Source organism: Ctenopharyngodon idella, chromosome 3, assembly GCF_019924925.1.
Source record: "Ctenopharyngodon idella isolate HZGC_01 chromosome 3, HZGC01, whole genome shotgun sequence".
In the NCBI taxonomy this organism is placed as follows: domain Eukaryota; kingdom Metazoa; phylum Chordata; class Actinopteri; order Cypriniformes; family Xenocyprididae; genus Ctenopharyngodon; species Ctenopharyngodon idella.
This window is the reverse complement of record NC_067222.1, coordinates 10,182,430-10,199,923: the sequence shown is the minus strand read 5'-3', so window position 1 is coordinate 10,199,923 and position 17,494 is coordinate 10,182,430. Positions and strand designations below refer to the sequence as shown.

General features: G+C 36.2%; 1 protein-coding gene, 1 long non-coding RNA gene and 1 pseudogene across 2 annotated transcripts in view; 2 read left to right on the top strand and 1 right to left on the bottom strand.

Moving 5' to 3' along the window:
* Nucleotides 1-13,099, top strand: part of LOC127510204 (H-2 class I histocompatibility antigen, Q10 alpha chain-like) — a 43,355-nt gene extending 30,256 nt beyond the window's left edge. Inside the window, exons 4-7 of the mRNA XM_051889776.1 lie at nt 11,019-11,303; nt 11,445-11,564; nt 11,944-12,003; nt 12,214-13,099. Of these exons, the coding sequence (XP_051745736.1) occupies nt 11,019-11,303; nt 11,445-11,564; nt 11,944-12,003; nt 12,214-12,296 (548 nt within the window). The 3' untranslated portion in view covers nt 12,297-13,099. The remainder of the gene's footprint in view (nt 1-11,018; nt 11,304-11,444; nt 11,565-11,943; nt 12,004-12,213) is intronic.
* LOC127510060 (H-2 class I histocompatibility antigen, Q10 alpha chain-like) lies at nt 3,752-7,379 on the top strand (annotated as a pseudogene).
* Nucleotides 4,257-8,467, bottom strand: LOC127510092 (uncharacterized). Its single transcript, XR_007929476.1, has 3 exons — nt 8,016-8,467; nt 4,858-4,968; nt 4,257-4,651 (listed from the first exon to the last, which is right to left on the bottom strand). It is a non-coding gene; the product is annotated as an uncharacterized LOC127510092 (long non-coding RNA).
* Nucleotides 13,100-17,494: the final 4,395 nt, after the last annotated feature.

Sequence of the window (17,494 nt, the reverse complement as noted above, 5' to 3'; positions counted from 1 at the left end):
CATCTCAAATCTTCCTTTCATAGGCAAGAGATCAATGAAAAAGTTGTGTTCAATCAGCTGAACAATATAAGATCAAATGGACACATTGACAGTTTTCAATCTGGTTTCCGACCGCATTACAACACAGAGACAGCGCTCGTAAAGATAATAAATGATATTCGCTTAAAGGCAAATTATCAGTGCTGATGCTACTCAACCTCGGTGCTGCATTTGACACTGTCGATCACAGAATACTATATTAAATCCAACATAAATTAAAACCAATATTAACTAAACCCAACGTCTAAATATAGCTATAGGTTTGAGGAAGAATTGTATATTATTGTATATGAGATATGCTTATTTTGCCCAGATACGGATGATGTCATCGTTCTATTTTCTTATTGGTCAAATCAATCAAAGTACGCGTCGTGATTTAAATAGGCTAGTCTTTGTAATGACAAATGCAATTTTACCAAACTATACAAAACACAAAACTATAAATATAGGCTACTCAAATAATTAAATATATGCGAGTTTTCGACAACTAATAAAACTATCCACTGTGACTGAAATATTACAGATTTAACAAGATTGTGTTTTAAGCAGCATCAAATTAATTTATCAAAAGAATAAGATTCTAGGAAATTATGACAAAATAAACCGAAAAATTTAGTTTCTGATTATCCAGTAGGATCTTGTTGAGAGTCAGATTTGGGATTTTCACTAAGGCAAGGCAATTTTATTTGTATAGCACATTTCATACACAATGGTAATTCAAAGTGCTTTACATAAAGAAGAACTGTTGAATGACGAGTGGCAAGGCAAAGATCCTTTTTAACAACAGTATCTTTACTATGAGGCATGCAGGAGTTCAACACGCAATTCTGACTCCAATTTTAAATGATTATTACTCTTAGGTTTTGTTCCCAATTGGAAATTAATCATTTGTTATGTATTAATTTTGATTTTTGATTATTCTGGGTATCTCATAATTTCAATTATTCGTTCATTACGGTCTCATCATCGCTTAGAGAATTTCACATCGGCCGACTGCGTTCTCACGGACATAAATTCGCCAGTTTATGATCTAGTCAGAGGGTGCAGAGTTTACTAATGCATTTGAGTCGAACCGCCACATGCTTGTTCATACAAAAATACAGTTTTCTTAGTCACGATACTGCAACTTGCTAATTCAATAACAGACAAACTCAAAAAGTCCCATGATGTGCCAATATGCTCCTTTCATGGGGCTCTCTGGCTTGACCTGTCCTGACGCAGATTTACGGAAATGACGGACTCCAATAATCTACTGGTCATAATGATTTCAGAAGAATCCAGAGTAAATCAAATATAACATTTTATTTGTCAATTAAAAATGTATCATGTCAATTTCATAGTTGGACAATTAGAAGCCAATTCAGAAATAATAAATGCATAACATCCATTGAAATGCACATGCACACAGTGGTGGATTAGTGTTTGAAGACACTTGTCCACCACTGTGTGGGGGTCTCTGGCTACAGAAAATCCCCCCTGACTGCTTTGCACTTTACCTTATATACAGACCAGAACAAAAGGATTGTAAATTTTTATTACACCAACACCCGCTTTGGGGGGAGAGGAGTGGGTTTTCAGAAGTGACACCACCCAAAAGGAGGACAGAATTCTCCTTAGTTTTTAATCTTCTTCATAATACCAGTGACTGCTGTGAAATTGAGACCATTTTACCAATTGCACTGAGACATTTAAAATGATACCAAACATGAAAGGAATAAACAATAGATACACCAGATACATTATACTTCTTGGAGAACTTTCAGTGACTTGAGTCAGGGGGAAAGGAAGGAGGGTGTGTGTGTGTGTGTTGGGGGGAGGGCTATTGCATCCTGTAGATGTGTGAGGGCAAGGCGTTGTCCTATGCTATTTCTTTGAGATCTTCTCTCCAGATGAGTTTTATTGCTTTATTGCAGGGTGCTTGATCTCAGTTTTTGTCCTAGCAGGAAAATCAAGTCTTACAAAGTTAACTTGTTGTCACGCAACAGGAGTTTTCTCATTCCATCATTAAGTATGCCACACACGAGTCGATCTCTTATCAATTCTTCCTGTAAATCTCCAAACCTGCAACTCTGTGCCTTGTTTCGTAGGTCGCTTACATATGCCTCTATTGTTTCTCCTGGCTTTTGGTTTCTTGAATTAAATTTGTGTCTTTCCATCGTTATGTTTGTTTGTGGGCTGCAAAGTTTGCAAAACTTGCGTCTTAGACATTCCGGGCCCTCGCGTGATTCAGCCGGAGTAATTATTCGTTGATTTTCCCCCTTGCCTGTATACGCAGCGGGTGCATAGACGAATGTTCGCTCGCGCTCAATGGCTTCCGAGCCGGCCAGATTAAGCAGTATGAATGCTTTCGTGCGAGGCTCTTTCTCAGAGTGTGCAGCAGCAATGAATATGTCGAATTCCTGCTCAAACACACGCCAATTTTCAGCCATATTGCCATAAAATACAAGAGGATCAGGTCTGCAGAACCCTTCAGCCATGAGTTATTGTGCGATGAATAACGATGGCTTACTGTGTGGATGCTCGTTGGAAAAGTTCATTTTTCCTTGCTGCTTTCACGATTCTGTACATCCCACTTCTGACACCATGTTGAATGACGAGTGGCAAGGCAAAGATCCTTTTTAACAACAGTATCTTTATATGAGACATGCAGGAGTTCAACACGCAATGTACAAACTTCAAAACCGTAGCATCAACTCGCGCATCCGTTTAAGCAAACTTTAGGATCTTAGTAGTGTTCTGTAGCTTTAAATCTGAGCAGACTATGTTCTTCAAGAACCAAATACATAATAATAAAAATGGAACGCATAAGAAATAGAAATAACAGTAAAAACAGAGAATTCCGCTATCTGGATGGAAGAGTTAGGAAGCTTCAGGGAGTTTTTTGTTGTCCGTTAGAGCAGATCTCTGGACTCGCGCACTTATGAAAATGATGCAGTTATGATAAAATGGACCGGTAACAGCTTAAAACTCAAATTCTCACACTAAAGACAAGAAACAAGATGTTAGAATCATACAAGCATGATATAAACAACACACTTCTTTCGAACACACACCCAATGAAAGCAACTTTATAGCGAGCAGTTGACAGAGCTGTAAGAACTAAAATGTCATCCTTCTTATGGGCAGGCCAAACTAATCTGTCAATCACATATCAGCATCAAATCAGTAAATAGTATGGAAAATACTGGGCCTTTTCAACAGTCCCCTTATCCAAATGTACCAAATTTTAACCTAATCACAAATGCTTACTTCCTAATTCTCCCAGCTCTTTCAACCAGACAGCAAGATTTAAAATGCATTAAAAGTCATAAATAAAAAGATGATACATAAAAGATATAAAATACATTAAAAAAATAAATAAAAACAGGAAAAGGAATTAAAAGAATAAAAAGATAATACGTATAAAATAAAATGCAATCAGTTCAGACATAGCACAGTGCTCAATCAGTAAATGCATAGATAAAGAGATATGTTTTGAGTCTGGATTTGAATGTGAATACTGTTGGAGCACATCTGATCTCTTCTGGAAGCTGGTTCCAGCTGCAGCTGGTGTAACAGCTAAAAGCAGACTCTCCTTGCTTTGAGTGAACCCTTGGTGTTTCTAAGTGACTTGATCCTGATGATCTGAGTGATCTGTTTGGTTTATATTCTATGAGTCTATAGTCATAGGCCATTTATTGATTTATAAACAAGTAACAGTACTTTAAAATCAATTCTAAATGAAACTGGACCTGAGAACTGGTGTGATATGTTCATATTTTCTGGTTCTGCTCAGAATCCTGGCAGCAGGACTAAAGTTTCCCTCAGAAAAAAAAAATATTATCATAATAGATTATAAGATTAATTCTATTTGGTTGTATCTGTAGCGGAAATGTTTTGAGATTGTGTTTTATGAGCTTCACCCACATGATGTTTTAGCAGCTCTCTCCTTCAGGAACACACTACTTCTATCACATTTACACTCAAGTGAACAGTTATCTCATGCATATTTTATCCCTCTTCATTTCAGAGAAACACTCGCTGTATTACATTTACACAGCTTTGTCTAAACCTGTGAATCTGCCGGGCATCTATGAATTCACTGCTATGGGTCTGCTGGACGACACACAGATCGACTATTACGATAGTAAAGAAAGGAGAAAGATTCTCAAACAACAGTGGATGAAAGAGAAAATGCAGGAGGATTACTGGGAAAAAGGCACTCAGTCCAGAAAGAGTAAAGAACAGTGGTTTAATGTGAACGTCCACATTATGATGGACCGAATGAGACACAATGAATCAGGTGAGGAACATTCATACAGTTTAACCTGCATATGATTATCTTATTATGTTTATTATTATTATTATTATTATCATCATCATCTCACAAACATTTTGACTCTTCTCCATGTCAGATCTTCATGTTCTTCAGTGAAGACACGGTTGTGAAGTTGAGCAGCAGGGAGATGAAGTGAAGTTTCTCAAAGGCATTGATGAGTACGGCTATGATGGAGAAAACTTCTTGTCTTTTGATATTAAAGAGTCTCAATGGGTCGCCTTTATTGATGCAGCTCTACCAACCAAGAGAAAATGGGACAGTGTGCCGATCCTAAACCAATACACCAAAGGATACCTGGAGAAAGAGTGTGTGGACTGGCTCAACAAATACAGAGAATATGGAGACGAGGAGCTCAGAAACGGCTGTGAGTAAATGTGTGTTTGTAGATTATCTGCAGCTGATGAAACTGATTGATAAACTGATTCTGTGTTTTCAGCTCCACCAAATGTTTATGTGATTGAAAAAAAGAATACCAATGATGAAACCAAGCTGAAACTCACCTGTATGGCCACTGGCTTCTACCCCAAAGACGTGATGCTGACTATTAGGAAAAATCACACATCTCTGCCTGAAGATGAGAAATCAGAAATCAGACCAAACCATGATGGATCCTTCCAGATGAGGAAGAGTGTGGAGATCAAAGAGGAGGAAAAAGATGAATATGATTGTTTTGTGTCCCACAAGAGCATCAAAGAGCCAGTTATTGCCAAATTAGGTATGCAAACTTAGGGTACGTTTACATGACAACAATGTGACACAACATTAGAGAACAGTCCCTGTTAGCTGGGAATCTGCTAAATGTGACTATATGAAGATTTTAAGATATTATAAATACTATAACGTCATGATTTTCTGTAAAGCTGCATGCTTTGAAACAATTGTGAAAAGCACTAAGAAACTTGACTTTGACAAATAACACTCTGAGGATGTTTCATTAAAACTGTTCTCACAACATTTTATTCAAACATTCAAAAATATTAAGCAAATATTAACATCATAAAGACGTTCCGAGAATGTTGTTCTAAAAACATTTTCTCTCAATGTTATGAGAATTTTCAAGTAAAAATAACATCATAAGGACATTTCATGAATGTTGTACTCAAAACGTTTTATATTATGAAAACATTCAGCAAATAAAAACATTAGAAGGATGTACCAACAACGTTTTTCTAAAAATGTTTTCTCTCATATTAATAATGTTATAAGAATATTCCATAAACATTATTTTAAGAACTGTTTGTCCTAACATTTACACAAGAACATTAGTGAAAGTTATGGGAACGTTCCCTGTTGAAGTGTGTGAATTTTACTGATTGGCAACAGCTGACAAAGCAAGTTTAGGAAGTCAGTCAAACTCTTAATCATACACACAAAATCGACACTTGATGGACAATTCAATGTTCAGTGAATACATACATTTATTAATAATATATTTACAATAAAGAAAGACTTCCACAGTTACCGTTTGTTATTTAATGTTCTCAAATTTTTACAAATAAGAGTTAGTGTGTATTTATCAGATAAACATTAGTGAAGATGAGCAACTGTCATGAGAAGCAAAACCATGAGAGTATAATTCATCTTTCAAGAAAGCTGACATATCTGACAGAAGAGCTTTTAAACAAATATTTAGTAAATATTCAGTATCCTCCACTGACCACTTTGTAAGATGTGAGATGTTCGTTAGACACACATATTGTAAGATGTAAAATGTATGTAAACATACAATGACAGCACTGCGCAAGGTATTTTTGAACACAATATTTTCATCACATCAGTGGACAAACTTTCTTCCAGTAACGTTAATAGAATGATTATTCAAGTTATATAGTCTTTAATAATGTTCTCAGAATGCTAGCACGAAAACGTTATGTAGTATTGTTCATGGAACATAATTTTTGGAATGGTTTATTTGGAAGTTCATCTAACATTATTTTTTAAAATGTTTCTACTTGTTTGATCATTAAATAGAAATAAAGAGAACATGAAGTCACAAGACACATGCATAAGGAGCAAATAATGGATGCAAGTTGTAAAATATACAGGCAAGCAGGAATAATACACTGACTTCATCCCAGGTAAGAAAAATGTGTTCTTATGTTTTGTTAACATTCCCATTAAGTTATGAAAACGTTATTTTTGATTTTTTAAACGTTCAAAACATCCAGTGTTTTTATGTATTTAAAAAATTAATGTGATTTTAACGGTAAAATATTGTAAAAACGCTACGGAAAAAAAATTGTAAATGGGTTAACAGTAAGTTCCAGTACTATATACAGGGAAAAACTGTAAAAGCTATTACCAGACATTTTATGTAATTTTCACAGTAAAATGCTGTAAATTTTACAATTTTTAGAAGTAAAAAAGAACAAATCAATGTATAATTTACAGTCAAAAACTGTAAACTGATATTCCCACAATTCCCTGTGTGACACTCCACATTTGAAGGTATTTTGTTTAAATAATCATGTTTCTTAATAGTTGTTATCAGTTATGTACATTAGGGTTTTATGTTACATCTTCTGTTGTTTAATGAATGTTTATTGCATTATGTAAGTGTTGTGGGTTACCATGATGGTGTTTTGCGTTTGCGTGGATGACTCGTGGAAAAGCTATTTGTGATGAACTCTGATTCTTCATGTGGCTTTCTCTTTTACCACCTGCATTATTATGGTGGTTGTCAGTATATGTTAAAGGTACAAAACAGATTTTAGTAGTAGTGTGCATTGTTTTATTGCATTGAATTTATTGGTTTACATTCAAATTTTCTTGTTTGTAAATTACAGTTTTATACTGTAAAATTTACAGTTTGTTCTGTAAATGTGTTTACAGTTTTTTTGTATTTTTTACAAAATTATTCTGGCAACCGCAGCTGCCAAAATTATTTTGTAAAAACTACGGAATTTTTTTTACAGTGTGCTTATGTGAACATTAGAGGAACATTCCTTTCTATAATTTTAAAAATGTTATGAAAACGATATTTCCGAATGTTTTCTGAACGTTCAAAACATTAAAAAAAAAACTGGACGTTTGAACGTTCAAAAACATTCAGAAATAACGTTTTCATAACTTAATGGGAATGTTAACAAAACATAAGAACATTTTTTTGTTGTTGTTGGCTGGGAAATAAACCAACATTTAACGACCTGTACAAGACTTTTTTATGGTAAATAATAAATGTTGATAAATCATTGATAAATTGTACTTGAAACCACTTTGTATAGCTTCGATCAAGGGTTTGACTGACTGCCTAAACCCGCTTTTTGTTGTTTAGTTTTATGTCACCACTTGTTCGGCCCAGGTACGAACGACCTCATCGTCTTCTGTTCTCTCATTGGTTAAAACTTCATTCTTCTGTTGGCAGTTTCTGCGCTCGGTTGCTGAAGAAGGCACGATGTAAACATCAGTAAATTCATGCATGGATTTTCAATTATGGTCATTATTTTCGCGAAAATCTTCGCTCTGCTTTGTGTTTTGCTGCTTTATGGGATTTTGCCGTCAACTCAAGCAGGTAAAGTTACGTTAATTTAACTCAGTCATCAGAGAACGAAAGTGAAAGTAACGCTTCCTGAACTAAAACCTATCGACAGATTTTATGTTTGATCATATATCTGTGCTAACATTGTAAATGAAAAATAAAATTATACAGGTTACTCACCTTAGTCAGGTTAGACGCCATATCGGATGAAAAGGAGGCTGAGTGTTTACACTGGCGCACACTGAATAAAGGTCCCAGATCATAAAATATCATAACATACCTCATAACTCAGAACTTTCAAAACTGTTTTATTGACTTTTTGTCTACTTCTGTTTTTTTTTTATTTCCTGTTTAGTCAGCTGATGTTCCATTCCACACGCCGTACAATTCACTTAACTGTACTTCAATCCCTCACAGCCTCGTTTTCATTCCTGTCAAAAATAAATGAAGCTACACTGACTAAAGTCTGTTACTAAGTCTATATACGAGCTTTGTGTGGTTGATATCAGAATTTGACAGGTTATTACAGGTTCAACAGAATTATTTTTCAGCAGCCTCAAATTAATTTATCAAAAGAATAAGATTGCTTCAGAAACGTACCGATTTTATAACTTAATAGTTATTTAAAGCATATTTTATCCCTCTTCATTGCAGAGAAACACTCGCTGTATTACATTTACACAGGCTTTTCTAAACCTGTGGATCTGCCGGGCATCTATGAATTCACTGCTATGGGTCTGCTGGACGACATACAGATCGACTATTACAATAGTAAAGAAAAGAGAAAGATTCCCAAACAGCCCTGGATGAAAGAGAAACTGCCGGAGGATTACTGGGAAAAAGGCACTCAGTCGAGAAAGAGCAAAGAACGGTGGTTTCATCTGAGTCTCAAAAATCTGATGGACCGAATGAAACACAATGAATCAGGTGAGGAACATTCATACAGTTTATCATGCATATGCACATGATCATTTGATTTCTATTAAAGCTTGTTTTCGACATGGAATAAAAATGTAATTGTGACTTTTGTAATTGGTTAAGGGTACACAGAAGTCACAGTTCAGTACAACAGAAAAAGCAATTAATCCCCAATGCAGGGGTTCTTTTATTTTGAACTGACAGTAGTGCAAATTACTGTCTTTTTATTTGTGTACACTCACAATAAAAACAAAATATTTTGCTTTTGTAAAATAAAGAAAACTAACAGGATGCCGCTTTCTGCTGTCCTAGTTTCCTTTCCGTGAAGTTTGTGGAGCGGCAGGAGTGCGTCACAAAAATGAGTGTGCATATAGCAAGCTTTTGCATACTATCTGAACACACCATTCTTGTTTGGGGTTTAGATCATCTCTTCTTCTACTTAAGCTGGACAACGACACCATTTTTTTAAGAGCTGCTGTGCAGCCAAAATTATTTGCCAGTTATTACTGTAAAGCTGCTTTGACACAATCTGCATTGTAAAAAGCACTATATAAATAAAGGTGACTTGACTTCTTGTTGCAGTTAGCAAACAGCATTGCATTACCGGAAGTGCCCCCTTCTGGATTTGTAGTGTGGATCGCCTGTGATTGACTGTATTCATCGCCTGACTGCATGCACTGAACTGTGATGTCCGTATCATGATGGTTCAGGGTGAACACATGTCCCGTTACACCCCAAATTTCTAGTATCTCACAAACATTTTGTTTTCTGTCTATTTCAGATTTTCATGTTCTTCAGAGGAGAATTGGTTGTGAAATTAAGCAGCAAGGAAATGAATTAAACTTTTCCAAAGGCATTTATGAGTTCAGTTATGATGGAGAGGACTTCTTGGCTTTTGATGATAAAGAGTCTCAATGGGTCGCTGCAGTTGATGCAGCTCTACCAACCAAGAGAAAATGGGACAATGAGCACAACCTAAACCAATACACCAAAGGATACCTGGAGAAAGAATGTGTGGACTGGCTCAACAAATACAGAGTATATGGAGATGAGGAGCTCAGAAATGGCTGTAAGTAAATGTAATAATTTGATTATCAGCAACTGTTATAGAGATGGAACTCTATGGATGAATTGATGGTAATAAAAGAGCAGTGTTATCATACCAAGGGAAAAACAATGAAAAAAATTACAACTTCACATCATCGTTCTGTGATGATGATAACCTTGAAAAGGAGACATTTTCTCATCTCCTACCTGTGAAGACAAACGTCCCTTCAAACCACACAATCATAAGATTAAACAACAACAGAAAGGAAATAAGTAAAACTATAAAAACATTAAATGACATTAAATAATGCAATTATTATTAAATGATAAATGATGTAGATCAAATATAATACAATTAATCTAATATAGTAATTTGAATAAATGATAAATCAAATGAGAACTACTAATGATTATGAAATTAATATAAAAACAAAGAAAATAAAACACCAATGAATGGTTGCTTTCTTAAAGTAAAACACGCGGGTTGTTATTGAAAACCCTTACATCCTTTAAACATAAGTACGTTGTACCTACCTATTTTTGATGTAAGTAGATAGTAGTAGTTAAAGGAACACTCCACTTTTTTTGAAAATAGGCTCATTTTCCAACTCTCCTAGAGTTAAACAGTTGAGTTTTACCGTTTTCGAATCCATTCAGCCGATCTCCGGGTCTGCCGGTACCACTTTTAGCATAGCTTAGCATAGTTCATTGAATCTGATTAGACCGTTAGCATCTCGTTAAAAAATGACCAAAGAGTTTCAATATTTTTCCTATTTAAAACTTGACTCTTCTGTAGTTACATTGTGTACTAAGACTGACGGAAAATTAAAAGTTGCAATTTTCTAGGCCGATATGACTAAGCTATGCTAAAAGTGGTACCGCCAGACCCGGAGATCGGCTGAATGGATTCGAAAACAGTAAAACTCAACTGTTTAACTCTAGGGGAGTTGGAAAATGAGCCTAATATAAAGTGGGACCATATTTTCAAATGAATTGAAAAGTGTACTATCCAAGTAGTAATAGTTGTCATAATGATGACAGTAGTGCACACAAAGTCCAATCAAGCCCAATTGAACCGTGCCCAGGCCCGCTTGAAGAGGTGGGAGCAATCGCACTAGTCAAACGAACCAGATTTTGGGGGTCAAATGTGCTTGGGCATGGTTCAAATCACCTAGTTTGAGTACACCCTCACTGATGAACTGATTCCTGTGTTTTCAGCTTGTCCAGATGTTCATATATTTGTAAAAAAGTCTATCAAAGACAAAACCAAGCTGAAACTCACCTGTATGGCCACTGGCTTCTACGCCGAAGATGTAATGGTGTTCATTAGGAAAAATCACACATCTCTGCTTGAAGATGAGATTGAATCCACAGGTATCAGACCAAACCATGATGGATCCTTCCAGATGAGGAAGAGTGTGGAGATCAAGGAGGATGAAAAAGCAGATTATGATTGTTTTGTGTCCCACAAGAGCATCAAAGAACCAATCATTGTCACATGGGGTAATTAAAGCGGTTACACAGAGAGACAGATATATCACTTGATATTGGAATAAAACAATTGTGAACTTCCATTTCCCCCCTTTTTTGTTTGTTTGTGGTATCCTTAATTAATTTATTTTTTATCTTTATGCATTTGATTAGAGAAAACTTCCTGGGATTGCTCTCCAGAGACTGACTTATTCATGATTGGATTTGTGATTATAATTTTGCTTGTGCTGGCATCTTTAGTGGTTTACATCTTTGTGCAGAAAAAGATGAATGGTGAGTAGTGACTGATGAATGATGATCCACACATTCTTGTTTTTGGTTTTGTGTTGTAAAGGAATCATAATTCAGTTTTAACTGACACTGAAAAGTCAAAATGATGAAATGCTCATGAGAATGATGCTACACAGTTATCAAAATTACGCACTCATTGTGACCCTGCTGACCCACTGAGCATTTCATTGTCTGATGGTCATACCTTAATTCTGAAATTTCTATAGTGTTGTGTCCATCTCATGAGCATTTCATATTATTCAACTAAAATATGTTTAATATATATGATCAGAATTCTTTTGAATAACTGTTATTTTTACACTACAATCAATTTACAGTGTAAAGAAAATGTAAACATTAATATATCTGTCATGCTGTTTAGATTTATATAGAAACGTACAAGAACCAAATGACCATCGTGCTGAAGTTTCTCTGGAAGAAGGTACTAATATCCAATCACTCAAATATACAGTATAGATTATATTGAATTTTTTTTCAATGACACTAACTCATCTGGCTCTGAACATGACTCTTATGTAGATATTTATTCAGCTTTATTACATGTGTATGAAATGTTTGAGAATTGTACTGCATTGGATTGTTTTCTCCACTTCGTTACTATCATTTGATCATTAATGTCAGTGTGTTTTAGGACTCCAGTTGCAGACTGTTAGAAGATCAATGAATCACTACAACAAGACGACCCCTGTTACAAAGTCAGAGGAAGATTCATAACGAAGATTTGTGGTATTTGTGAATACTTCTGCCAATCACTACATTTGGAGAGGTTGCTTGAAAATAGTTGAATTATATCCTCTCTCCTTCTGTCTCATGTCATATAATATGGATGTTTTGAAGCATTTTGCTCAAGCGATTGATGTGCCTTTGGAGAGAGCTGTTTTTTCATACTTCCCTATTTCTACCTCTAAAGGGTCAGACTGACACATTTGCAGCAATCCTTTATTCTCTATAAAACATGAGATACTGTCTTATATTCTCCTTAATGTCTTGTGGAATATTGTAATGTACTGATTTTTGTATATTAGTTGATTGAATTTGTTCTTTCATTTATATATTTATGCAGGGAATGGATTGATGGCGTAATGAATGTCTGTCTGTTATTTAACGTGGGATCCATTTATTCATAAATTACACTAGTTTTGTCTGTGTTGTACTGCTTTCACCTTAAAAAAAATGCAAAAAATATATTTTGTACGGTTTCACTCAGGGTTTTAAAGGATGGTACGGCTTCTCATGTACATGGTTTTGTTTATGATTGTTATGAATGTCTGCTAATCAATAATTGAACTTAAAAGGGTTTTGCACTTATTTGATTTCTGAAAACTGATGAATACACACTACTAATGTCTTATTTGAGAACATTTTAAGAATGATAAACCAACAGACAGACTACCTACTTCTATTACTTGACTGGAGAGTTGTTTACCGTGAAAATTATCTTTAATTGTAATTATTTATTAAACAGTGAAGTTTATTTAAACATGTTGTTTTTAAAGTCAATAAATTACTCTGTTCCACTTCTGCTCATTTTCTTATTGGATAAAACATCATCTTTCATTGTCTGCAACCAGTTTTCTGTTGTTAAAGCCTGTTCACACCAAGAACAATATCTGTTCACATTCACCATCTCAGCGTCAGACAGCTGCCTTCTAAAAATCAGCATTCTTAGAAACACTTTGAACAACACAGTGGAGAAGGCATAGATCATCATAACATCCTTATATACATCATATACATAATTACATGCTACACAAAATTGTAGGTGGGGGGAGTGAATGAACAGCGCCCTCTTCTACTCTCATTACCCAAAACAGATGCCCTTGAGCAAGGCACCCAAATCGGTCCCCGGCGCCGCAGCAAAACTGGCTGCCCACTGCTCAGGGTGTGTGTTCACTGCTGTGAGTGCGCACTTGGATGGATGAAATCCAGAGCACAAATTCTGAGTATGGGACACTTGGCCACACACCACACGCTTTCTCTTTTCAGCAAGGTTACTGTTGGGGATTGCTCCACTGAATGCCAGTTCTTTAATGGTGTTAACCACTTCAGCACTCTGATCAGGGAGGAGGAGTCATATCTTTTCCACCTTATATTTGTGCAAGATTCAACCTTGAACACATGGCAGATATTGTGCTAGCGCTAGTGGTAGATGTGACGCACTAATAATTATACAGATTGCTAAACAGCGAAAATACTGGCTTAATGCTAGATATAGTTGCAACGCAAACATTCTGCATTAAATATAGAATCATAATGCCCTATAAAATATATATTGTCTTATATACTAATGTCTTAACACTGTTAAATATTTTAATGTACTGATTGGTGTACATTAGTTGATTTTATTATTTTACATTGACTTCATTTATATATTTATGGAGTAATTGTGATCAGATGATGATTAATGATGTCCATGTCTGTAATTCATGTGGGATCCAAATGGATCCCACATGAATTACAGACATTGACATAATTTTGTTACTGACAGGTTTTGCACTAATTTGCTTTTGAAAATCTGATAAATACTGTAACACAGTTCGTATCTACGGGAAGAAGGAGGCGGGAACCGGCGAACATTCAACATAACTTTAAATAAACAAAGAACAAAACTAAAGTAATGCCGGCAGACCCTCATGGACGTCTGCCGGCCACACAAACATAATAAAACCATCAAATAAAGTCCAGGCCTGGTCCTCTCTCGTCCTTCACTGTCGTCGCTCCCCTTTTATGCTAACAGAGCACCTCCGTGAGAGATTCGAGGCCGAGAGAGCCGTTCCCTCACGGCTCTCGCCCGCCCTGCTCGTCACTAATACACACTACCTAAATCTTATTTGTACATTTTGAGAAAAGTAACCAACAGACAATCAGCCTGTAGGCTAACAAACTCTATAACATAGTGGAAGAATCATTTCTTATATTAATATTGGCATTAATAATTGTCCTGGCAATAACTGTAATTATTCATTGAACAGTGAAATGTCTTTAATTATGTTGTTGTTTTTAAGAGTAATAAATCACTCTATGCTGTACCACTTCTGCCTAATTTCTTATTGGTTACAACATCATCTTCCATTTTCTGCAACCACCAGATTTCTGTTGTTAAAGCCTGTTCACACCAAGAATGATAACATTATCACATAAGCTAGAAGACCTTGAAAACTGCTCTCGGAGATCGAACCTAAGACTGGTTAATCTTCCCGAAAAGGTGGAAAATCCTGATGTGGTCGCCTTCTTGGAAAAATTGTTACGTGAAGCGCTGGGCCCGGCAACCTTCTCCACCCCGCCCATCATCGAGAGAGCACACAGATTACCTGGTCGTTCACAATCCGGTCAATCATCTCTTCCAAGAGTGCTGATCGTGAAGTTCTCGAACTTTCAAGATAAAGTCAAAGTGATGCTCGCTGCCAGGATTAAATGCAAGATCATGTATGGAGATAACGAGGTCAGATTTTTCCCTGATTTGTCCACGGAGCTTCACCGTCAGAGGCGGCGTTTTGACGGGGTTAAACAACGGCTAAGATCCCTGAATGTCGATTATGGAAAAGTCTACCCAGCCAAGCAATTTTTGCCATTTCCAAACATTGTACTTTTATGAACTCCTCCTAGAGCTTTAATCAGATCAACATCATATTTGGTCAGTCTAATCTTAAGGCCTTTGCGACGTTAAATTGCGAAGATCTAGAGTTTTTGTTGAAGGGCGTGTCCGTGGCGGCCTGACAAATTTCGATGTTTCTCCATGAAACAGGAAGTTGTTGTAACTCAGGCATGGAATGTCCGATCTGTCCGAAACTTCACATGTGTGATAAGTGTCCTGGCCTGAAGACATCTACATGCCAATATTCAGTTACAGTCATAGCGCCACCTGCGGGCAACAGGAAATGACATGTTTTACACTGTGATAAACTCATGGAGATTTAACCAGAACCACATCATATTTGGTCAGTCTAATCTTAAGGCCTTAGCAACATTAAATTGCGAAGATCTTGAGTTTTTGCTGAAGGGTGTGTCCATAGCGGCCTGACAAAATCTAATGTTTCACCATGAAAGAGGAAGCTGTTGTAACTCAGGCATACAGTGTCTGATCTGCCTCAAACTTCACATGTGTGATAAGAGTCCTGGCCTGAAGACATCTATATGACAATATTCAGTTAGTCATAGCGCCACCTGCTGGCAACAGGAAATGGCATGCTTCACACTGTAATTCACTACCAGAAACACATTTCAATATGCCACAAAGTGCCAAACATACTAAAAACATGTTAAATCATGAAACACTTGGCTAAGTGCTAATGTATGCGATTAACACCACGAAACAGGAAGTTGTTGTAACTCAGGCATACAATGTCCGATCTGCTCCAAACTTCACATGTTCGATAATAGTCCTGACCTGAAGACATCTACATGGCAAAATTCAGTTATAGTCAAAGCGCCACCTGATGGCAGCAGGAAGTGTGGTGCATCAAAACTACTTAGCCATATTTCTCTTCTATTTATCCGCTTAAATGAATATCGCCGACTGTTCACAGTTTTCCTAAGGCCACCGGGTGGCTGTGAGCCCGGGCGCGAGGGCCCTTTCATCGCTGCTTGCAGCTTTAATTTATCATTATTATTCATATAAGCACTTGGTTTGGTTTATCTGTTACCTTGTTGACAATGGAATGGTGTGGGGACATCCCAAGGTGATAAAAGGGGGAGTTGTCAGGCTGCTCAGTTCGGGATAACAGCTAATGGGGGTGTTCATGGCAGGTTTTTGAGTTGTTAATTTGTTTTAATATTTTGTATACTACCTCCTTATTTTGGCTGATTGTTTTATTAACTCCCACATCGAACGACTATTTCCTATATAGACTCTTGTTTTGTGGAACAATCTGTCTTAAATAAAATCAATAAAATCTTTCAGATAAAGAAGCTTAAATTTACCTCTTGGAATGTAAGAGGTATGATTAAAACAGTTAAACTTAAGCAGGTGATGATGAGGATTAAACAACTTGAATCCCAGTATTCCTTCAGGAGACTCATTTGCTTAAAGAGGCGCTCCAAAAGATACAAAGAAGATGGCCAGGTCAGGTCTTGGCTTCTTGTTTTTCTTCTCACTCTAGGGGAGTTATGGTGTTGATCCATAAGGCCGTACCCTTCCAAGTAAATAAGAAAATTATGGACAGGGCTGGTAGATATCTGATGGTACAGGGAACTTATATGAGTAAAATTATTGTTAATTTTGTTAATATTTATGCCCCAAATGGGGATAATCCTGCATTTTTTTGAAGATCTTTTCTTAATGATTGCCTCGCTACCTGGAACAGTGATAGTAGCAGGTGATTTTAATTGCACGCTTGACCGCTCTTCAGGATTAGATAGTTCTCACTCTCAAAAATCCGACAAGCTATGAAAGATTTTAATCTGTGTGACCCTTGGAGAACATTAAATCCTTTAAAAAGGGAATACTCATGTTTCTCTTCTTTATCTAAAACCTCCTCTCGTATAGATTATTTCTTGATTTCTGTTTCTTTATTGCCTAATATTGAAAGTTGCATATATGATAGTGCGGTTCTGTCTGGTCATTCTCCCGTCTCATCACTTTATATAGAATCTCAAGCAAATAAATGTCCCCCAAGATGGCTGCAGAACTCTGAATTCATCAAATTTGTTGGTGAGCAGACAGACCTGTATTTTACAATAAATACGGATCAAACTTCGGCAGCCATTAGATGGGAAGCCTTTAAGGCATTTATTAGGGGCCAAATGATTAGTTATACTAGTTCCAAACTTAATAAAGATAAACAAAACTTGCTTGAATTAGACACCAAAATTAGAGATTTAGGGAAAATAATACACATAGATAATGTAAGAATGAACTTGATCAATTATAACTTAAAGGTAATTAAATTACAGTGAATAAGAACCGAATTAAC